Below are 24,214 nucleotides of genomic sequence, written 5' to 3'. Positions count from 1 at the left end.
TGCATTGCAATATTGTTGTGTTTAACCACCCTGCTTGAACCTGTTTTAGGTCTGCAGTATGAAATAAATAAATAAATGTCAGCATCTTCATTGCACCGTCCTCATAGAGTCGTCAACAGGTATACGTTGCCATACCATGGTCTTGGTGCGGTCCTGGTAGCGAGATCAGGATGCTTTAGGACATGCCCTTATAAACTGAGATACAACGAGGAAGAAGAAGCATGTGCTTGTTGCGGTAAAGCTAGAGAAACGATGGAACATGTTTTATTAGAATGTGAACATATCTGCCGAGCGGTCAGTTTAGGCTCTTCGGGCTCTTCTGGCAGCGCGAGCAAGAAGAAAGTAAACATATTCCGCTTTGGGAGCCCACGCAAAAATCGCAAATGAGACAGTTCAAGGAAACATGGGTTGGGCCTCGTTTGGGGGCCACTGGAAGATTGGTGGAAATAGGGAAACGAAAGAGAACGGAGGCATGCAAGAACAAAGTTCCCAATAGGCGTTCAGAAAGTTTGGTGATAGAAATTTTGGGTGGTTGTTACTGTTCTTTTTTCTTTTTCTTTTTAACATAGGTGGGACACTGGGAAATTTAATAACAAGAGCTTGGTGGCGCAACGCAGCACCCCATTCCAAAGGAGACGCTCATAGTATTTGTCCATCCATCCTCATTACTGGTCGTGTGGTCAAATGGTGCAACAGAAGGTCCTCGCTCTCATGTATGCGGAAGACATAGTTCTACTAGTGGACAATGCAAGAAATTTACAGACACTGGCCAATATGTGTGGCAACGGAACGACAAATCTAGGCCTTGAATTTAGCAAAGAGAATCCGGGAATGATGATCTTTAATGAAGAGACGAGTAACTACCTGGTGTCGATTCAACGGCGAGTCGTACCCCCAGTCAAGCAGTTTAATTTTCTCGCTGTTACATAAACGACGGAAACACTTACCAAGCGCCTACCAAAATAACTGAAAATTAAAGAGAAGCGGAAGGCAGCAGTAATGAGACATGTGGTCTTTGGGGCAACAATAGATATGAGGCGGTGCACGAAATCTGGAAAGGCGTCATGATACCAGCGCTGACGTGCACAAATGCCATTCTGTGCCTAAAATCGGCTATAGTCGTACTGTCGGGATTTTAACCAAGGATCCGTGGGTTTGTCGGCTTTGGGAGCCAACGGCAACACCACTAATCAGGCAATGCAAGGAGACATGGGTTGGGTCTCGCTTTAATTTAGAGGAGCGTAGAACAAAATTTGTTTTGAAAGAATAATCAGGAGCATAGATCAAAATAAATGGGCGGCTAAAACGCACATGTATCTGTACCTAAAAAGCATGGACCCTGAACGGAGGGAGAGGCCAGAAAAGTTGGCACCCAACAAGTACAGGGTAAGTGAAAGTGTCAGTAGACAACCAGGAGTAATCAGAAAGAAATGAATGGAAATAATCAAAGCGCCAAGTACCGTGGAGGTTTACAAGAATGAGAAAAAAGGATATTAGATGAGAAAATCTGTGTGATAACATAAACGGAAGCGCCTTGCTATTTGAAGCTCAAGCTGGTTGCCTAAGGAGAAAAACATACTGGGGCAAATATTCGCAATAAGATGAGGCTTGTGCATGCTGCAGCGAAAATCCCGAGACCAATCAGAACATCCTAATGGAATCCAAAGGGATTCACCCAGTGAGACCTGTACGTAGCGTACAACTTCCAGAAGTGCTTACATTAAAGCTGGATGGAAGTATCAACCGGTCAGCAGTTGAGATAAGCAAGAGACGTTCACAGTACTGGTGGAAAAAAAAAGCAGGGAAGAGACTGATACGACCGGATTCATTACATGCATAGGCAGAGGTACAATGTAGACAGAGAAGAATACAGAGATGTGTAAGAATTCCAGAAGGAAAAGCATTGATACCATGGCTGAGTAGTTCAAGCAGGCTAGGTGACCATTTGTAACCCTCCTCCCCCCCCCCCCCATTTCACGGGCGATGCCAATAAATCATCATAAATCATCAGCGCCATTTTCATTTTCTGTCGTCTGCTGCGCTTACGTATTTCGCTGCAAAGCGGCCTTATAACGTGCGATGTTACTTTTTCGGTGGCACTACTAGCTCTTGGCGATTCACTATTAGGGTTTCCCGCGCTGTTTGCGAAGAAAAATTGCATTGGCAGCAAGAAACCACCTACCGATCAAACTCCCCCTTGGATCTTATCGATTTGCAGCGCGGCCATCCACCGTCGAAGGTGTTGCTTTTCAGTGTCTTTTCCGCCTTTGCTTGTTTAGACATGCTTTGTGGCGTTTAAGGCGAAAATTGATGCACCGTAGCTGCGATTGTACTTTGACGTGCAGGTAGTGATAGAGATGTAATGAACGCTCGACGCCGTGAGCACTTTTTGTATGTGTGTACGAGCTAGAGCACTCGAATTTTCTATTTTGTGAGTACAGCTCTTTTCTACCCATTGTTTCGGTCATAATTGTTCTAGCATTATTCCAGATATCGCGTGGGTCATGCAGACATTTATACATTTCCTTTTGAGAAATGTCTGTGCAGTCGTGTATATGAGCTATGCTCTTTCGGTCATTTTCGCATCGGCGTGACATGTTAGCCTTCAGTAGGCTATGTGGAAGCTATTCCGCATAAATAAAGGTGTACAATGAGGTAACTTGTAAGATACTCTAAATTAGAATACCAATATTAAAAGTAATGGGACCTGTTAGCGGCAATATATGTGGTTGGCATGCACGCTAACCACGCACATCATGCCCTCGCCGTCACTGCGTCGTCATGATATAGTCCTCATAATGTATTGTTACACAGTTGCCGTTATCTTTGGCTTTATTCTCACGTGGTCCTCATATCGTCATTACAACTTCGACCTCTATTTCGTCATGTCAGTGTCGTCACACAACCATCGTCACACATTCGTCGTCACGCAATGGCGTGCATTCATTCGTTGTCAAGCCACTGTCACGAGGACGCCTACCCTGTGCGCCTGTGGCTCGAGTTTCCTTCGCCCGCGGTCGATATCGTGGTCTGAGAGGGACGCAACACGCCAGAGTCTCCAAGCCTTGTTTATAACCCAAGTGGCAGCCCGTGGGACTGCCAAACGTCATCACCGTTCACGCTATGTAAAACACCTCGTGCAAGAGGTCAGAGTTTCCCCTCAATCGAGCCAGCACGACAACAGTACAAATTTCACAGGGGGCCCCTTCGCACAGGTGCTGTATGATTACGACAAGCGATGGCCCCTAATGTTGGTGTACGTGGCATTGTCCAAGGCAACCAGCCTCGAGGGTCTATACCTGACAAACGCAAAAGGCCAATTCAGGTTCCATCACGCGGTCCGCTCCACCAGCAGGCAACTCTTCGACCAGCTGAACAGGCTCGCCAAGCGCCTGGGCAGCCCATCGCTGATCTAACGGAGGCTTTGGTGCTGTACCACAACGACAAAGAACACGTTACGCTCGCCGCGCTAAATTTGCAGTCCCCGAACGTCCATGCAGAAGAGATGTAACGGGACGTGGTGCTCAACAACATCGGCCAACTGGCTCTCTCCGAAAACTGGAATGACGATGCCAATGAAATCCAGGGTGTCGAGTCCGTCATCCACAGCAAGCGGCCCGAGTACAGGAGCGCCGGCGCAGCTATATACAAGAACATGGTCGTGTGCGTGGTTGTGCGTAACTTCACTGATGAGGCAATCACCCGAGGCCAAAGAAACGCTGATAAAAGGCCATGTTGGCGACGTGAGCGTTGCGCATGTAAACCACCACAGGCGCTTTCCAAAACATGCGGAGCCTCAGCCACACTGGTTTATCAGGGCACTCGTCACCGGTATGTGTATAGCACGGAGGGACTGTTCGATGCCAACGGGTACACTTCCTTGCCTCCAAACATTGGCACTAGCCTTTCATGACTTGATGAAGGCATTGACTCGGGCTAGTTGCTATGTCATACTTGGAACCTTAATAGCGCAACTGAAGTTCCCAATAGTTTCAAAACTGCTTTCCTCTATTTAGCCATGAGAGGTTTTCTCGGGGGGGGGGGGGGGAGGGGGGAATGCGAGGCAGCACGAAGCGTGCGCTTCTCGGTGCCGGTCATTTTCCTCAAGCCAGCGTTGTGACAGCAAGAGCTCGTGGTCGTCGGGTGAACTATGTTTATATTTCCTTGTGCGGGCGTTACACTGAAATTGGAGCATTAACGATGAAGCAATGTTGCATAATTGCTTGACATCTTTTGCATTAATTGCAAAATTTTCTTCGTCCCCGCGCCAGATTTTACATTTTCTTACGGACCCCTATTCTTTTTATTCAAGCTGAGTTTTTTTCATTCCGTTATTTCTCACGTGCATGTATGTCGAGTTCGTCTTCTTTCGCGTCGGCTTTGCTTGATGCGTCTTTCTTAAGTATGTATTTTTTTCAGTAGGCCACGTGGGCTGATCGCGGAGATAGGGAGGTGTATTGTGTAATGTCGTTCATTTTTGACCATATTGGTGCTAATTACACTCGTACCGCTTACTGTACCGACTCTTGGGCTCTTTATAGTTTCTTGTCCCGTCGAGACAGATTTTGATACCTCTGCAGGTCGCTAGAACGCTCCAGAAGGGCCAAATAGCCGTTTTTTTTTCGAAAAGTTCCTTAGATATCCCGCATCCTACGCACGCCCAATCAGTGTGAAATCGCCGAAGAATAACATTAGTTCAGTAACGCATGCTTCAGATGACCAGGTAAGTTGGTGGTGCTTTCGCACGCATTAGATTAAAGTGGCACTCACAAGGTTTGTTATGTATAATTTCCTTACACGTAGTTGAATTCGGTTTGGGCGCTTGTTGCGCGTTGCGTCACATTTCTGACTTTACCTAATAGAGGCAATGCACTTTCCCTATGTGCGTTGCGCAAATTGTGCAGCCGAGAATTTATTATGTCCTCAACAAGGAAAATAAATGCAACCTAATACTGCTACTGCAGGAAACCTCTAGCGCAGGAAAACAGCATGATGAATTGAGAGGCCAGCATTGCTGTTTTTCTTTACACATTGGTTTTGTTGTGTTTATTGGCAAGTGTTCATGTCTTTCACTACAATCGCTTGTGACCTGCAAAAGGCGTCGAATATGAAGTCACATTTCCAGTTGCGATTTCTGACAGCACTTTTGCGAACCCAGTACGTGCATTGCGTTTTTTCTGCAACGAAATAGGAAACTGATTAAGGAACGGTGACAGCAATTAAGCGCGTTAAAGCTTCAAGAACAACACAGGATGTTGCAGCTGCGCAAGACAGCGGTCCACTTCGCTCAGGCACATAGCGAGAACGCGAACATGTGTGCGCTAGGTGCTTGAGGAATGTGAAGCTACATTAATCTCAGCTGGTAGTTAATGGTTAAGGTGAGTTTGATGAGAACCCGCGGAAGAATAACATAAAATTAGTTTGAATAAATAAAGCGACGGACAACTCGCCAGAATATGTTATCAGATGTTGACGGAAATAAAGGGAGCCAGATTTGTAGTCATGAAATCCAGCGCTCTCTTGGCGACTTAAGTAGGAATTGTAACTATAAATTGACAAACAAAGTCGCAAAAGCCAGTAAGTGGCGCGGACTAGGCGTGAAATCTTAAAACTTCGGACGTAGTACGTGAAATTACTGTACGTAAGTTGGCTGTTAATAAGTACAGCTCACCTATTGCTTAAAATTGAAGTTGGTGTATGAATAAACGCTTGCGCTTTATTGATTTATTGATTTATTTGTTTAGTTAGTTATTTATTTATGTAGTTATTTATTTAGTTATTTATTTATTTATTTACAGAATGTCTACCCCGCCACAAAGGCATTACGTAAGGGTGAAAAACCATAACCGGCAAACAGAAAAAGAAGTTGCACAAATCTACTCACGAAGAAAGCACTGCAATAACATTTAGAAAAATACGTGCAAATAAAGCGTTACCTCTACGTTACTTGTAAGTATATGAATTACCGCTTATTACGAAGTAAACAAAGTCTAGGCTAAAGAGCGGTTCGTGCGTCCCACAATGCATGGCAGCGCACGCGTTGTTGTACGCGCGCGAGTTTGCGAGTAAGTGCCCAGAGTGGCGTCGTCTCGCTGTGATGTACAAAAATGCCATCGGCTAGTTGTGCCGTAGATGGGCGCCAGCACCAGAATATTAGCGCACTCGTGCCTATTCGGCAACACGCTGAAGTGCGCAACAATTGGGAAAGCGTCGTCTCGCTATCGAGAACTTAAATGGACCCTGAAACGGTTCGGACAAATTTTGTAGGCGCGTAGGGCACAGCTAAAGCTAATCATTCGCACTACAATTTGTGTGAAACGTTTAATATTAAGAGAGCTACGGACGATTACAAGCTACCCTACTGCACAGTCATGCATTTTTTCCTCAACTTGTTCGCCGAGTGATCGGGCATAAGCTCCACCTTCACTGGCTCTGCGTCATGATTGCACGTCGTGTCGTCGACTTCCGGTTCTCTAGTAGCGAGCGCGCGAAGCCTCTCCAAACTCTCCGCCAGCTGCTTGGCAGTCGACCTCAAGCGAGAGCTATCGAATCAGCATGCGCTGCGAGCATTCTGTCGCAGCGCCGAACGTGTCTGGTATTTTAGTAACCAGAGGCGCGCTGGGCGTTTCGACGGGTGGCTGGAGGCATGAACTCAAGCTGATGAAGGAACTTTAGCGTAGTCGTACGTGAGCCGCCTGATATTGCGCTAATATTGCTCTAGCCAAGTGTAAACATTTTAAACATTTACAAAAACAACGTTTTAATGATTACACTCCTGCGAAATATTTACACGAGCAGCGAAGAAGAATACATTTCGTTATTCTATTCTCTGTGGTTGAGGTCTGTGCCACCAGGTGGCTGCACGATGCAGACCATTCACATTAGCACTTGTGATCATCCCGTGAAATGACACGGTCAAACAGCCAGGCCATGTTCCCTTGCACTTGCGTTTCGCGAAACGCTACTGCGTTAGCAAACGTCCGGTGTAAAGTGACGGCCGCAAACGTGCAAATCCTGGCGCCGATCGGATTGCGGCAGTCCGATGCACTGCAGCCAGTTGGCTGGTCTGCTGCCCTGCAGAAGGACACGATGTCGCAGCTTGACATATTTCCAGTCGCTACGTTTGCAGTCCACAACGCGACAAAGTCGAATCATAGTGCTCGCGAAAAGACTGAGACAGACTCTAACCGCGGAGCTCTCGTCAAAATGGAGCACGTTGTAACACAAGTGGAGGACGTTTGCTGTGCGCTGGAAGTGCTTAAGTGTAGTGACAAATTGTTCCTGTGCAATCTCTTTCTGTTACTTTCTTTTTATAGAAACAAATTAACTGACATTATTATTGATGAAGTGCTCTGGGCAGCCAATCGGATTGCTCGCCCTACTTACGTGAATCGGGTGATTGACGTCATATGGGGTAGGGGCGGCTGAAAATTCTGCCTAGCAGTGTGCTGCCATTGGTAGCGATGTACATTTTTGAAACCTTATAATAAATATACACGCTTTACGCGGAACACTTAGATTCGTCAAATAACGATCTGAAGGACTTTCTCTAATGACTCAGTACGTTTGAACAAAATCGTCAAAATTGCTTGAGGGCCATTTTAACTTGGCTTCACTAAAAAGCGGTGTTACGTATCTACTGTTGTAGACATAATATGACACTTCGCAAAACGTGAATCGCCGGAGCATCGTCTTGATAAGCAAAATAATACTTTCTCACAGTTATGACCGCGCATGTCGTCTGCCTCCCACCAGGAGCAGCATATAATCGCCATCGCACGGATTATCATTGTTTTTTGAGCATGCTTCCGGTGAAGGATCGTATCCTCACTGAAGATCGAAAAAAATTCTATAAAACATTTGACGGCGTTTTCCGCTTACAACTTTATGATTAGACACTGATCGGTAAGCTTTTCAGTGTGCTAACAAAGTGGGTTCCATAAATATTGGTTGTCAGTTCCTTTAGGCATGATTTCTCATTTATGTTTACGAAGATTACACGAAAGTAAGTTCATATATAAATGAAAAAAGGATCAAGGATGAAGTTTAATTTGCCGAATTATGAATCGGGCCGAAACTAAAGTAGTTGTACGTCACTGCGACGCCACAGGTTTGGCAGTGGGTTTTTCTTCGTTATTTTGGCCTTCGTGGTCCACATCTTCTATAAACCTGCTAAGGTTACTCTTTGGCGCGTTGAGAATACAACGTACTCCATAGTAAGGAGTAAAATATTAACTAGCCCCACGTAATGAAGTCGATATTCTACGGTGACCTCGCTGGTTACGTCGCCCTCCTGGCTATAAAGCAACCAATCGCCAAACTAAGCGCTGCTGCGCAGATTTCCGACGTTCCCAATAAAAATTAGTTGACTGTTTTTTGCCTGGATGGAAAATTTCGCATGGGAACATTGATCTCCTTTAGTTTTACAAATGTAATGTTATGTTAGTAAACTATTAGCAAATTATTATCGAACTTTGCTTACTTACAGAGCTCATGACGATTATCGAGCGATTTTCTTATGTCCGTAGCTATACCATAAATATTTACCGCCGGAGAACCAACAACAACTTGAATACAGTACTGTTTTGAATGTCTTGAGTACTGGCTTGAATGTACTGTCTCTCCAGAGGTGTTCTGGCAAATGATAGCTGTGTGAGAAGTGACGCTTGATTTTCCATGGACCCGCCGTGGTTGCTCAGTGGCTATGGTGTTATGCTGCTGAGCACGAGGTCGCGGAATCGAATCCCGGCCACGGCGGCCGTATTTCGATGGGGGCGAAATGCGAAAACACCCGTGTACTTAGATTTAGGTGCACGTTAAAGAACCCCAGGTGGTCGAAATTTCCGGAGTCCTCCACTACGGCGTGCCTCATAATCAGAAAGTGGTTTTGGGACGTAAAACCCCATAATTTAATTTTTTAAATTTTCCATGGAATTGAATATCTCAAAAATTTTCCTTGATTGTTTTTTTCAGAGATCAGTTCATATGAGCCAGCCGATACGGTGAGGTTGACTCGGCCTCTCCTCTGCAGCGTTTCTACGAATACCATTGCCCATTTTACATCTAGAATCCCTGTATGCTGCTAAGTACAGTCAAGAGCACATGAGCAGCATCTGGCTACACTAAGGCATGCACTTGACCCATTTTGTTCATGTTAACTACGATAGCAGCGCAATTAAATGAAACAACGCAGAGAAAGACAACGAGCCAGCTGAAGGAATCACGCGCACATCACATGAGAATAATCATGAGGAACAACTACAGATGAGAACTGACTTATCGTCCGATACATGTGTGGTTCATTCTCTGAACTTGGCCCTCCCTTTGGTGCTTGCGCCATAATGGTGCTTACTTCCATTTGGTGGTAGCCTTGACAGAATGATGCAGTCTTTGTCGGCGTGCAGAACTGGGAAACAACCAATTCCGTACGGCAGTGCGTCGTTTTCTGAAAGAACAACGTCAAATCGTTGTGGTTTACATCTCACAATAGAGCCACATGGTAATTCGTGCATTATCCACCCACCGAGCATGAGGTTCGAGGTTTCATTCCCAGCTGCTCCCGATTCAAGTAAGTATCGACACGAAAAGTAGGGAACATTGCACGTTAATGATCACCAGATGGTCAAAATTACGCTGGCGTACTGCAATGCGGTGTGTGTCATAAAGTTTGCGCCCCTTCTTGTATCGTTAAAGACAATCAATCAGTCTCTTTAGGCGTTAGTAGCACTTCTACGATGCAATTTCGCTGCTAAAATTACGCGACGGTAGTTAAATCCCTTACGCGCTTAATTATATCGTTCAATTTAGTTAGAAACAAGGTGTGACTGCTTTTTTATTTAGTAATTTTCCCTTCCCATTATTAATCTTACTTTGCTTATCACAGTAGGCCTACAGAAAGTGCATAAGGAAACTATAGATAGCCGATCTTGTTTGCGAAGACCCTCGGCATGCTCCTTGCCAGGGACGGATTAGCCTGTGGGCTAAGGGTGTTACAGCAGCTGGCCGCCAACTGCCAGGAAGTCCCACAAAAACACGCTCGCTTGAAGGGCCTCTCAACAATTTTAATAGGCCTCTCACCTGTGACTTCTCGGGAATTGTGGTTCTAGAATGGAAGTTGTAAAGCCCCTTGCAGGGAGCGTTCTACCATACTAATTATTAAAAAGGCTTTAGTAGTGGCCGAAATAGGAGCAAAGAATGTGTGGTGGCAGGAGGCTACCTGCCGTTCGTGGACCGAGGCTCTGTAGATGTGTCGTAGCTCTTTATTCGCTTTGAAACCTTTTTATTCAGGTAATTTGCGTACACGTCGTTCAATTTTACAACACCGTATACATGCACCGTTTTTTTAACAAGTAATCTCTAACTTTTGTTCCTTACGTCGCACTATGACGGCTCCACATTGGAAGTCAGCTAGGAGTTCGTGTGGCTGCGGCGATGAAAGCTGACGACAGGGTGGTCTGGCCTAGTGCATTCTCAAGTTCAACAAATTGCCACAGAGGGCGGAGAAATCGACCGCTGCACTGCTAAGACAACGAGCATGTTAACTCCATTACAGCATGGGCACACTATCTGCCGCTGGAGGTGTCTTAATACGCGCAATTGTAAAACAGAAACTTTCTTTTTTACGAAAGAGTAAAGAGTAAAGAGTATGAAAATTTTATTCCTAAGCATATATACGTAATACTATTGAGTACCCACTCTGTGGCTTAGCGATAGTAAACGCAAAATATTGTTCAACATCATAGACTTCCCACGTTACTTATGCACTCGCAGTTAAAATACTGAATGGATTGACGCACCCGCCACAGTGGCTTACAGGCTACAGTGTTGTGCTGCTAAGCACGAGATCGCGGAAATAAATCCCAGCCGAGGGGGCCGCATTCCGATGGGGGTGAAATACAAAAACGCCCGTGTTCCGCTCATGGGGGGTACGTTAAGAGTCCCCTTATGCCCTAAATTATTCCGGAGTTCCCCACTATGGTGTGCCTGCTGGTTCACGGCTTCTTGGTTCAGGAGCTAAAACCAGTCCTTACGTCACACTTTAATTTCTCACATTATTTCGCTAGTTTGAAATGACGTGTCCAGCGGCGGAGAAATAGAGATTTTGAGCCGTTCGGAACGCGGCCTGCATCGTACGCGGATCCGGATTCCGACTGGTTCAACACCATGGAAGGGCATACAGGTGAGTCTTTGCTTGAACGTTGATGCTTGCGTAGTGGTTAGACGGAATTAAGCGTACGAATGAGCGCAGAAAATGGACACGAGCTACACGATACTCGCTGCAACAGCGAGGGCCGGAAGCGTCTCGCACCTACAAAGGCAATCGCGGAACACTAATTTGCCGAGAAAAAAGGGAAACAGTGGTACCCGTGCCTCTTCAATCGGATGAGTTTGAAAGCTGACACCTATCAAAGCGTAATCGCCTGAAGGATCGCTCGTCGACAATTCAGCAGCAAAAGAAAAAAAATAAAGTGTTGCTTCTCCGCGAAAGGCTTTTGTGAGTAGAGTGGTCAGCCAGTTACCACCGGCCCTTTGATGCTTCAATTCCTAAGTCTTTGCAGTAGAGCTCAGTGAAGTAAACCAAAAGCTACCTGAAACCCTGCATTTTCTTGTGTGAATATACATTTGCATAGTGTTGGCAAATGAAGCACGAAAATCACATTTGTGTTTGCTGTTGTCAGCAAGTATTGATGCTGCGCACAAAATGAAGTGTAATTACTGGTTATTTAACTTTCAAGGCTAGTGTAGGGCCAATTATTTTACCAAAAGGTCACACATCCTTATGTGTCTAGTATAGGTTATCAAGCGTTAGTACCCGTTACATTGAGGAACTCGTTGCTCCTTCAGACTGCTAGCTCCCGATTGTCTAGTTACATTGGCAGTGTAATGGCGGGTGTATAGTGTGCTTTCGTATGAGATGTGATAGCAACGGCCTACTATGTTTCTTGTGCATATTAAGTAATGAACTAAATAATTGGTCAAGGCTTTCGACACCACAGACATTGAGAATAGGTGGTACTGATGATGTACATTCCCAAGTGCAAAAGCATACAGTAGAAGCTACGGATGTAAGCTGTGCTGTCTTCCGACTAATCATGATTCGCATCACATGCGCTCACAAAAAGCTCTAAGATACAGAAAGTAGATGAAATCCGAAAGCCACATTTTAAGTGGCCATATTCCTAAACGAGCATTCACATTTAACTAGATTTCTGTGGTACGAAGACTTTACAGCACTCACAGATTCATGGTGACGTACCGGTTAGCAACTATAACTTTATAAAATGGTTTCAAAATAAGACTGAGAAATTATTTTGCATTCTCAGTACTTGTTGACGTACTACGGTTCATTTCTTTATTTCAACAGCAGAAGTGCCGTGAATAGATGAAACACTATTGCAACACAGGAGTCTATAGGCAATAGTGCAGAATCTAGGGTAGCAGGAAAATGCATTCGCAGGTGCTCAAATAGTTAAGTGCAGAAGTGTAGAACAAGCCAGAGGAATGGCCAGTGAGGCCATAAATGTGCCCACAGGGTAATTTCTATTGAACTTGTGAAATGCTAAACCAACACGAAATACGAAATTATGAAATGAAAAATATACAGCTTGATGACAATATTCTAATAATAAAATGCATTTGGTCCTCAAATGTGGAATTTCAGAGAGAGTTCTCTGTTGTAAAGACTGCATCTCAGCATGGCGTACTGACGATTTGTATCTCGGAGCCTCTGGTGAAGAAGAACGTGCCTCTATGTGAATGTATTGAAGTACCACACCAGGAGGCTTAAAGAAAGAGAGCCAGGGAGGGTGAAACGTGGTGAGCTTAACCTATGTAAGAATAGGAAAAGCAAAGGGCATGGAAGAAGAAAAGGAAAAGGGGGAGGGTCTCGAAGAGAAGAATAAACTGTGGAATACATTTGCACATCTATTAAGCTATGCGTTACCTGTAGTTGTGGTTCTTAGAAACGCCACAATTCATTTATAGCAAGCACCATCACGGTCAAATACACATATTGAATTATTGAAGTTTACATGTCTTTATGTCCCCTCTTATGTGATGCCTTCGGGTGCTTAAGGAGAAATATAGGAAGTACACACAGAGAGAATTGGAGTAGAAACAATAAAACACAAAATGTACTTATGCACTTAGCATAGTTTACTTAGCTAAAGACATCATACATGGGCCATTATTTTAGACGGTAAAAATTTGTGCAGAAAGATTGTTCGAATAATTCACTGTGGCTCTAAAGAAGGGCTGTAAGAAAGTATTAGTTGCAATTGTGGAATGGCAATATGGAAGAATGATGCAGCCGTTTTGAGAAGTTATCGGGTGAATAGATTAGTTCATCACAAGGGCACTGGGGATAATTCATGAGAAATTCGTAAACGGAAGGTCTTAAGGCTGGATGAGACGGCTTTTAAGTTTAGGCTGCATTTCATTGCGCTTATGCTTGCAAAGGGTTATTTTGTACCGCTTCAAGTGGGTCAATTTCATTTGAATGCGATGGTCGCGTAGCGATGCCACATATTTCAGTTTGGGGAGAATTATCGTTTTACATATTAGTAAATTAACAGATCATGGTGACTTTAAAAGGTTGCGTCAAATGTAGCCGTGTAGGTTACAATTAATGGTTACATGTGTTATGGTGTCTGATTCAAGCTAGGTCAGCTGTTATCTGTATACGAAGATACCTGTTAGGTGCCACAATCTCCAATGGGACGTTATTCAGATGGTGAGATGACAAAGCAGATGCGGCTTTTGAGACAGATCGCTAATTTGAATCTGGTAATATCTCCGGGATTTGCTGTCCCATTTAATCCAAATGCCACTGAAAATACCCCAGGTGTCACTCAACTTAATCTGAGCCCAAAAATTTTTCATCCAAGGGCCAATAATTTAAAACAGGGGCCACAACATTTCATTTCACCGTCATCTGGGTTAATGCACCCGCCAAGTGACTTAATCTCTAGCCATGCACTTTAATCCAAGTGCCATACTTTTGAATTGCAGTGTCAATCAATTTAATCCTCTTCGAAATTGTTAAACAAGGAATAAATATTGCAAGAGAGGTCGCAACAGGCGTAATTAACTATTTAATGACGTAATCGCCATTTTGGTGTCCACGCTTTATGAGCAGTCTCCACTCTACTAGTGTCGTCATGGCCGTCTCATAAGCACTTTCGTCGGGGATATCACTCATTTGCTTCTTTTCGAGCCAGGTTTCAAAGTGACAAGAGTGACTCACATTGGTGAGTCAGAATCGTGGTGCACACTGTGTGAGTTGGGTTGTATCATGATATGCGATTTCTTTTCCTATCGTTATGCGTATCAATCAAAATGGCTTTCAAGGGTAAAAACTTGCTAAAAATTACATAGCCACGCGACATAATCACGAAGTGAATTCCGATAGGACACTAAGCTTGTACCTTAGCACGCACTCCTATGCTGCCGAAATTCATATCAAGCGAAATGGGTCTGAAAGCGTAATTGCGTGCTCAATATCATTGAGTCCCACACATTAGGTCATTAGTGACTCACTCGACATTCCCACCGTAGTACACAAGCTGTGCTTTCCTACGAGCATGCATGTCGAATGAAATTTCTTTCAAGGGGCGAGAACTTGCTCACTATCGGTTTATCAAATGACGAGATCACAAGTGACTCACTCAACATTACCACGGTCGTACCCAAGCATGCACTCTCCTAACTTGCCCACATGGATCTCAAACGAAATGGCTTTCGAAGCGTTATCTGCACACTATCACACCCGTTCACATGACGCGATCACTAATCACTCAGCGACGTCACTACAGTCGTACCCAAGCATGCACTCTCCTAACCTGCCGACACGCGCATAAAACGAAATGGTTCATAAAGGGCAGGTTATCCCTATCACTAAGTGACAAAACGTGATCATTAGTGACTTCCTGATTTCTGAGCCGCAATGATTTGCAGCTCCCACTGACACAATAACCAGAGTTCCAATCAGTAATTTTTGAAGGAAAGTCTATGCCATCAACTATAGCGTATATAGCATGAGCAGACCGATCCGGCAGCAGCTGTCAGGATCTAAATATCGATGATATCGTGGGAAGGATCATGTGCGGCCAAAGTATGAAGTTCTGTGTATGCTGTCTTTTGTGAGATGGGCGATTAGTCGGCGCGTTGGTTTTGCAGGAACCGGCCACTCGAGCACTCTATAAAAAGCAGTGAACTAACTGGTCCTTACAAGTGACAAGCATGATAGTAAGAGCTCTACGGCTGATCTGATACTCTCCCAAAGTTGTCAAGCATGCTATATATGAATAATTCATTACCCCCTGCCGATTCTGACATTGGAAAACTCGTTTCTGGGAGGACATGCACCAAATGACGCCCTTTCGGGTATGAATTATTTTTGTCATTTCAATTCTTGCGCTTTACTTTGTTTAGTATGTGTAGAATCTCTTGTAACTATTCGTACCAGGCATTTCATAGTGCCGATAGCTTAGACACGTTCAGCAACCTGTGAAGTGTGGTGAAAACTCGCTGCAATCTCACCTTCATCGGCAAGGAGTTTTTCTCCATGGTATTCTGTGTAGAGCCTTAGATCGAACTTCCTGCATGAGTCATCGTAAGAATAAGATAAAATGAGTTGCAAAAGTTTGCATCCCTTTATTTCGCAATAAGTCCCTGAGTACACACAAAAAAAAGAAATCATTGGCGCGGCTGCAGGTCAAGCCTCGCTGCTACGCGCCCTCCCTTCAGAACAGGTGGAAATCAAGTTACATGAACACAAAAAGGCACTATTTATGAAAAATTGAATAACAAAACAGATAATGAGTGCTACGCCTTAGCTCACTATCTTGGCAACTGGCCGCAACTGGCACCTGACACCTAGCATTTTATATATATATATATATATATATATATATATATATATATATATATATATATATATAGCCAGGAATTTAAAAATGAAAGGCATGACGGAAGCGAATTCAGCTGGATGCATACCATTCGCTATAGCATGTAGTAACTCCGGTGATTGTTTGTTTTCCCCATTACTCACTAATTAGGTTTTATTACCCAACTTTTTATTTATTGGCTGAGGACCCCAAGTGTGATAAGCAGATTTTTAGAGCACCTTCAGATACCACCGATCGAGTTGTTTCCTGTACGAGACGTCTGACGTAGTCCTTTTTTCCCGGTTGCAAAAAAGGCCCGGAAATATGAAAAAAGAAAGCGACGTGACGGAGTCTATGTGCAGTGGTATTGTGCTGCACTCAAGCGTGCGCTCGATGAACAAGTTTGGCTGCAACGGTAATGGCGAAGAGGAAGCGGCAGAGCGTTCTTTATATCATCGGCAGCGCTCGGCTAGCAGCACGTATTTTTGCCGTCATCCGACGGGAGGGCAATTAAAGGGCGGCTGATACCCAGTGCACTCAGGGTGCAGTTTAAATTTTGCAAAAAAAAGAAAGACATGAGGCGTGCAGACAGGACAAGAGACTAGAGAAGTGGACAACACGAATGCTGACTATCAACTGAAGGGAGCGTGCAAGATATGAAGGAAGGAAATGCAACTGAAGGAAGCTAGATAAGATATGCGCTGCCGTACATAGGAAAAAGGAGCAGGTAAGAGGCAAAAAAGAGCAGATATTTGTCCAGTGAAGCACAATAAGAACAACAGTTTTACTGACTGTCGTATAACTGTGGTTAATAAAATTCCCCTTAGCTGTGGCCAGTTTTACATAGGGCCAACGGGACGGTGTATCAATCAGAGACTAATGGAGCATAAAATGCTGTTAACCATTGGATCGCCTTCTAATCTTTTCCTACATTGCCAAGATTGTAACTGCACGCCAGAGTTAGATGAATGCGCGATGTTGTACAGGCATAAGAATGAAGATACGCGTCTTATGGTAGAGGGATGGCATATATATAACGGTGGAAATGCGTGCGTGAGTCAGCCTGTGATTACTTTACACAAGGAAGAGATTAAGTGCCTTAACAGTTATCTCTCACGTAGACCGGTACATCTACCCGACTGACACGTGGTGCTACCACTCCTGAGCTTGCGCAGATGAGTTTTGTGTCTTCTTTCTTTTTCACCTCAGTACTCTTTTCAGTTGATAGTCGGCGTTCGTGTTGTCCACTTCTCTACTCTTGCGTCCTGTCTACACGCTTCACCTCTTTTTTTTGCATAATGAATCCTTACCAACTAGCTCAGATTTCTGTCGTTCTAAGTGCAGTTTAGTATAGCGTTGGCCTGAGAGACGTTCATTGAAAAGAGGCACCTGCCCATTACATTTTTGGTGAAGCCTGCTAATGCATCCTATTGCTGTCACTGAGGAACCCTTTTTACGAGGTTTGATTCCGCTCAGCAACGGAGAGATATCAGGGATTCGTCATTGTTGCACGGTACATTCTTAGTGACAGATAGGTGTTACCAAAGTAGATATCAAAGATGTTCATTGAAGAGCGGCACTTAATGGCATATAGCGAGTTCTCCAAGTTGGAGTTAGAGTTTCTTCGAACAGCGCTACTACCTAGTCCAACCTTTACAGTGAACCACGTTGGCATGAAAGAGATTGGTTGAAGAGCGTCATGTATAAATATTTTTGCCGCATACTCAGTGACCCAATTTTGTCCGATGGTTGATCTCGAATCCTGCAACTTCGGCACAGCAGCCCGATGCGCTAACCATTCGACCACGTACTACCAAGTGGCCCAGATTGCGAGAAAACGTTTATATACAAACATAAATTCATACGTAGTCCCCGGAAATGGCATGAAATACCCTAAGATTGGCTGAGAGGCAGTCTTCCATTGCTTTGCTATGGGCCGAGAATTGGAACGCTCGCAGGCTACTGCGACTTTATTTCTGCCTAAAAGTGTGGCAAAACACTCTGGGATTCCATCGATACGTACCGGTGACACGGGATTCACATGTATGCATGCACTACCTACACACGTGCGCCATGTGCATGTGTCCATGATATTTCATTTGGTGAGAATATATTTTGCCTTATTCTTCTAATTGTGTCTAATCAGAAAAAAGTCTTCGTTTTCGAATTTGCAACTCCAATGTTGTCTTCTGCAGAGGCGCCCGTGTAGCAGTGACAGACTCATAGCATGAAAAAAAAAAATAGACATACTTGTGCTCCCACTTGCCCTGAAAGAAAGAAAGTAGAATTTGTTAATGCTTGCCGATTCTGGTGCCTCTTTCTGAAGTTAACAGGATACAATGATTCAAGAGAGAATCACTCGTGCTTTTTCTTGAAAATAAACAAATTCGTTATCTCCAGATGGAAATATCTTTTAAGACACCACAATCTACATATAATTTGTGACCATCTGACATAGGACGCTTTGTGCATCTTGCTTAGGCATATTACTTTGACTTGTAGCATTCCAAACATTTCTTACTATTTCACACGGTGATTTCGGGTCTACCGAATGCGTAGTTTCTATTTTCAACATGGCCGTAAGAAAGAACCACTTTCGGTGTTGAATATAGTGAAACTGGACAAGAATTTTTAGAGGGCTCGGTGATTACAACGTAACTGAGCTAGATATTTAACGCTACTAGGTTTCGAGGGAGTTTATTCTCTCGCGAGGTGCAGCTTGATGAAGTTCACTGAAGCGGTTTTTCGTAATTTTTTTTGGTGCGAGCTTCATGCCATCATTAATACCATGCAACAATTTGTCACTTTTTAAAAGGCGACGTCTCATGGATGACGCACTCCTTCTTCGTGTTATCTGAAGCAACACATCTATGAGGAGCTTGATAATTTGACCGACATATAAGAGCATTAAGCATGTAAAAGCGTTACATTAGGGGGTGGGCCACTAGGCTGCTAAACACACTCCGAATCGCTTCCATCGACTCCAGTTCACTCACCGCAGACTATATTCCCTTAGGAGTTCCCTGCAGCACTGTGGAAGATCCAGCACATTTTAGCCAATAGGAAGGCCGAATGCCTCTCTGTTTGTGTTTATCCGTGCTGCGCCGTCTGCTCAGCGTCTGCTCTGCCATCCCTCCGGGTTGGTGAATTGACGCAGCAAATGTTTTGTCGTTGTAACCACAAGCTGCCTTTGCTTGATTGTGACAATGGGGTTGCATTTTATCTATAAGCTTCCTCAACAGTTCCTTGCACCCTCCTTAGCAAGTTGTAATGGCGAACGCTCGCATAAATGCTCACCCGCACCACTTATCATCATCATCATCATCAGCCTGGTTACGCCCACTGCAGGGCAAAGGCATCTCCCATATTTCTCCAACAACCCCGGTCATGTACTAATTGTGGCCATGCCGTCCCTGCAAACTTCTTAATCTCATCCGCCCACCTAACTTTCTGCCGTCCCCTTGCTACGCTTCCCTTCCCTTGGAATCCAGTCCGTAACCCTTAATGACCATCGGTTATCTTCCCTCCTCATTGCATGTCCTGCCCATGCCCATTTCTTTTTCTTGATTTCAACTAAGATGTCATTAACTCGCGTTTGTTCCCTCACCCAATCTGCTCTTTTCTTATCCCTTAACGTTACACCTATCATTCTTCTTTCCATAGCTCGTTGCGTCGTCCTGAATTTGAGCAGAACCCTTTTCGTAAGCCTCCAGGTTTCTGCCCCGTAGGTGAGTACTGGCAAGACACAGCTATTATACACTTTTCTCTTGAGGGATAATGGCAACCTGCTGTTCATGATCTGAGAATGCCTGCCAAACGCACCCCAGCCCATTCTTATTCTTCTGGTTATTTCAGTCTCATGATCCGGATCGGCAGTCACTACCTGCTCTAAGTAGACGTATTCCCTTACGACTTCCAGTGCCTCGCTGCCTATTGTAAACTGTTGTTCTCTTCCGAGACTGTTAAACATTACTTTGGTTTTCTGCAGATTAATTTTTAGACCCACTCTTCTGCTTTGCCTCTCCAGGTCAGTGAGCATGCATTGCAGTTGGTCCCCTGAGTTACTAAGCAAGGCAATATCATCAGCGTATCGCAAGTTACTAAGGTATTCTCCATTAACTTTTATCCCCATTTCTTCCCAATCCAGGTCTCTGAATACCTCGTGTAAACACGCTGTGAATAGCATTGGAGAGATCGTATCTCCCTGCCTGACGCCTTTCTTTATTGGGATTTTGTTGCTTTCTTTATGGAGGACTATGGTGGCTGTGGAGCCGCTATAGATATTTTTGAGTATTTTTACATACGGCTCGTCTACACCCTGATTCCGTAATGCCTCCATGACTGCTGAGGTTTCGACAGAATCAAATGCTTTCTCATAATCAATGAAAGCTATATATAAGGGTTGGTTATATTCCGCACATTTCTCTATCACCTGACTGATAGTGTGAATATGATCTATTGTTGAGTAGACTTTACGGAATCCTGCCTGGTCCTTTGCTTGACAGAAGTCTAAGGTGTTCCTGATTCTATTTGCGATTACCTTAGTGAATAGTTTGTAGGCAACGGACAGTAAGCTGATTGGTCTATAATTTTTGAAGTCTTTGACGTCCCCTTTCTTATGGATTAGGATTAAGTTAGCATTTTTCCAAGATTCCGGTACGCTCGACGTTATGAGGCATTGCGTATACAGGGTGGTCTGTTTCTCTAGAACAATCTGCCCACCATCCTTCAACAAATCTGCTGTCACCTGATCCTCCCCAGCAGCCTTCCCCCTTTGCATATCTCCCAAGGCTTTCTTTACGTCTTCCGGCGTTACCTGTGGGATTTCGAATTCCTCTAGACTATTTTCTCTTCCATTATCGTCGTGGGTGGCACTGGTACTGTACAAATCTCTATAGAACTCCTCAGCCACTTGTACTATCTCATCCATATTAGTAATGATATTGCCGGCTTTGTCTCTTAACGCATACATCTGATTCTTGCCAATTCCTAGTTTATTCTTTACTGTTTTTAGGCTTCCTCCGTTCCTGAGAGCATGTTCAATTCTATCCATATTATACTTCCTTATGTCAGCTGTCTTACGCTTGTTGATCAACTTCGAAAGTTCTGCCAGTTCTATTCTAGCTGTAGGGTTAGAGGCTTTCATACATTGGCGTTTCTTGATCAGATCTTTCGTCTCCTGCGATAGTTTACTGGTATCCTGCCTAACGGAGTCACCACTGACATCCATTGCACACTCCTTAATGATGTCCACAAGATTGTCGTTCATTGCTTCAACACTAAGGTCCTCTTCCTGAGTTAAAGCCGAATACCTGTTCTGTAGCTTGATCTGGAATTGCTCTATTTTCCCTCTTACCGCTAACTCATTGATCGGCTTCTTATGTACCAGTTTCTTCCGTTCCCTTCTCAGGTCTAGGCTAATTCGAGTTCTTACCATCCTGTGGTCACTGCAGCGCACCTTGCTGAGCACGTCCACATCCTTTATGATGCCAGGGTTAGCGCAGAGTATGAAGTCTATTTCATTTCTAGTCTCGCCGTTCGGGCCCCTCCACGTCCACTTTCGGCTATCCCGTTTGCGGAAGAAGGTATTCATTATCCTCATATTATTCTGTTCCGCAAACTCTACCAATAACTCCCCCCTGATATTCCTAGTGCCTATGCCATATTCCCCCACTGCCTTGTCTTCAGCCTGCTTTTTGCCTACCTTGGCATTAAAGTCACCCATTAGTAGTGTGTATTTAGTTTTCACTCTACCCATCGCCGATTCCACGTCTTCATAGAAGCTTTCGACTTCCTGGTCATCATGACTGGATGTAGGGGCGTAGACCTGTACAATCTTCATTTCGTACCTCTTATTAAGTTTTACAAGACCTGCCACCCTCTCGTTAATGCTATAGAATTCCTGTATGTTACCAGCTATATTCTTATTAATCAGGAATCCGACGCCTAGTTCCCTTCTCTCTTCTAAGCCCCGGTAGCACAGGACGTGCCCGCTTTTTAGCACTGTATATGCTTCTTTTGGCCTCCTAACTTCGCTGAGCCCTATTATATTCCATTTACTGCCCTCTAATTCGTCCAATAGCACTGCTAGACTCGCCTCACCAGATCGCGTTCTAGCGTTAAACGTTGCCAGGTTCATATTCCAATGGCGGCCTGTCCGGAGCCAGTGATTCTTAGCACCCTCTGCAGCGTCGCAGGTCTGACCGCCGCCGTGGTCAGTTGCTTCGCAGCTGCTGGGGACTGAGGGCCGGGGTTTGATTGTGTTGTTCATATAGGAGGTTGTGGCCAAGTACTGCACCAGGGTGGCCAATCCTGCTCTGGTGAGAGAGTGCGTTACCGGTTCTGGTCACCGGGATCAGGCCAGGCTCCAGGCCTGTTTATGCAATTTTATCAACAGGCGGATTTTTTTTTAATCCGGTGGAAAATTGCCGGCACCGGGATTCGAACCACGGACCTCTTGCACGCGAGGCGGGTGTTCTACCTCTACGCCACCGCTGCAACTGCCCAGTTGCAGTTGCAGTTGCACCACTGGCAGTTGCAGCGGCACCACTTATGCTCGGCGTCTATTTCGCGCATGCCCGCCACCTTCATCAATTACCATACTAGAGCGGAGTAATCAGTTACCGATCCAGTAAGCAGTCCGGCCTTTATAGCACTTTGCATTGTACGCCCATAACCAGTGATAATGCTATGGCGCATTAGCTGACTGAAAATGAAACCGCTTTTACGACTCAGCACCATCTCCGTAGTCCTAGCAGTGCCAAATGAAACACTCGATATCACTAACACGACCAATCATACCTGATGCTTTGCACTTGGCGTGCGATTACACTAAGCGACGACTGATGTTACCACTGATTTCTGTCTGCCAAGGCAGAGAGGCCGTAACAAGCGCAAGTTCAGATGGAAGTGGGAGGTATAAGCTGTATGGACGCTGCCATGCTGCTACGTAGCCGTGGTTAGGGTGGCTATAACGGTTTCTGGTGGTAAACGCCCCAGTTCTTTCGTCGTATAGGACGTAAATACCCAAAGCGCTGATCGTGGGAGCGACAACGTAAGACTATTCCAAACTGAAATTTTTCCAAGGTCCGGACGTCAAACTGACGTGGCAGTTAATGCGATTGGGGGTGGGAACCTGCAACGTTTCTTTAAGCAGCCAAATCAGCAGCCTTAATCTTCGCCGGAAGCATGTTTTGCTTGTCTTTTGCTCCTAAAGGGCCCATTTACCAACCTATTTGAGATATAAACGCTTAATAAAAGGAACATTCTATGCATCTATAGCAGACTTGTTTTATAATAGTTTCACACAAAGTCGGTTACGAAAAAAAAATTAAATGCAACTATTTTGCAGTTTTCGAGCCATCGCCGCACATGGTCGGCCGATGCCACCGACGGGCGTGCTTCTTTCTTTAAATCGAAGCTTTCTTTGCCTACCACCTCATGGTGTCACCTGGGTCTGTCGGTCTTTTCGTCGGTCGCTGGTCAGAATTCTCAACGGGTAGATTCCTCCTGACTCTTAGAAAAAACTAAACGAAAAGCCTGTCTGCCAGAGGGAGTAAAACCCACTGGCCTGTACTGCTTAAAGAATAGATGCGTGGTACCGTGTTATCGGCCCCTCAGCGAAGCAGCCAAATGCTCCAACAATTAGGTCAAGATTTACTTCTCAGGTAAAACACGAACTAGTTCTTTCAGATAGATGCATGGTCGCCATGTATTCATTAGGGTGATGGTTTTCGTGCTGTGGCACATAATTACAACGGCATAACCACAAAAGAACCGTGTCAGCCTGTTCATTATGATGCTGACTTCCAGGCTATGGCCCATACCCGCGACGGGAGATTGGCCAAGCGGTCGGTACATCGTGTCACGAACTAGAACATGGTGGATGAACTTGCAGATGATTGTCGCATGTTGATGATTACGACTTACATACTACATGGCCTTTACCCACAGCGAGGGATCGGCTAGGAAGCAGCCGGTACATTAAAGATGTGTTTGCCCGCAAAATTATCGCTGACTGAGGGTGACAAACACATGAGGGGCAAACCTTCCACTGGTGTTGCCTTCTTTTCAGGCTCCCTGTCAACACCATATAGTTTGGCGGTTTAAAAAGTGCTTGATATTGAAAACTGTTTGGTGCCTGAACAGAATGCTGCGTTGGCGTGCCGCACTGCTGAAGCGTTTGAGGAGACCCTTGCATCTTAACACCTAACCCTATTTCCTGTGCCCCGTGAATCTGCGAGCGTTCTGAATTTTGCTCTTGTGCAGCTTCTATTTGACCATTGTGCGGAAGGCACATTAGTAAATTCCTTGAATCTTGGTCATTT

The 24,214-nt window shown here is 44.7% G+C and overlaps 1 protein-coding gene across 1 annotated transcript in view; it reads right to left on the bottom strand.

Annotated features, from left to right (window-relative positions):
- The window catches only part of LOC135916076 (uncharacterized), an 85,169-nt gene that overhangs the window by 4,298 nt on the left and 56,657 nt on the right, over window positions 1-24,214 (bottom strand). Inside the window, exons 6-8 of the mRNA XM_065449313.1 lie at window positions 18,138-18,154; window positions 15,541-15,599; window positions 9,353-9,445 (exon numbers count right to left, since the gene is read on the bottom strand). Coding sequence (XP_065305385.1) covers window positions 9,353-9,445; window positions 15,541-15,599; window positions 18,138-18,154 — 169 coding nt within the window. The remainder of the gene's footprint in view (window positions 1-9,352; window positions 9,446-15,540; window positions 15,600-18,137; window positions 18,155-24,214) is intronic.

This window comes from Dermacentor albipictus, chromosome 7 (genome assembly GCF_038994185.2).
Source record: "Dermacentor albipictus isolate Rhodes 1998 colony chromosome 7, USDA_Dalb.pri_finalv2, whole genome shotgun sequence".
In the NCBI taxonomy this organism is placed as follows: Eukaryota; Metazoa; Arthropoda; class Arachnida; order Ixodida; family Ixodidae; genus Dermacentor; species Dermacentor albipictus.
The sequence above is the reverse complement of the archived record's forward strand: the minus strand, read 5'-3'. Positions and strand labels throughout refer to the sequence as shown.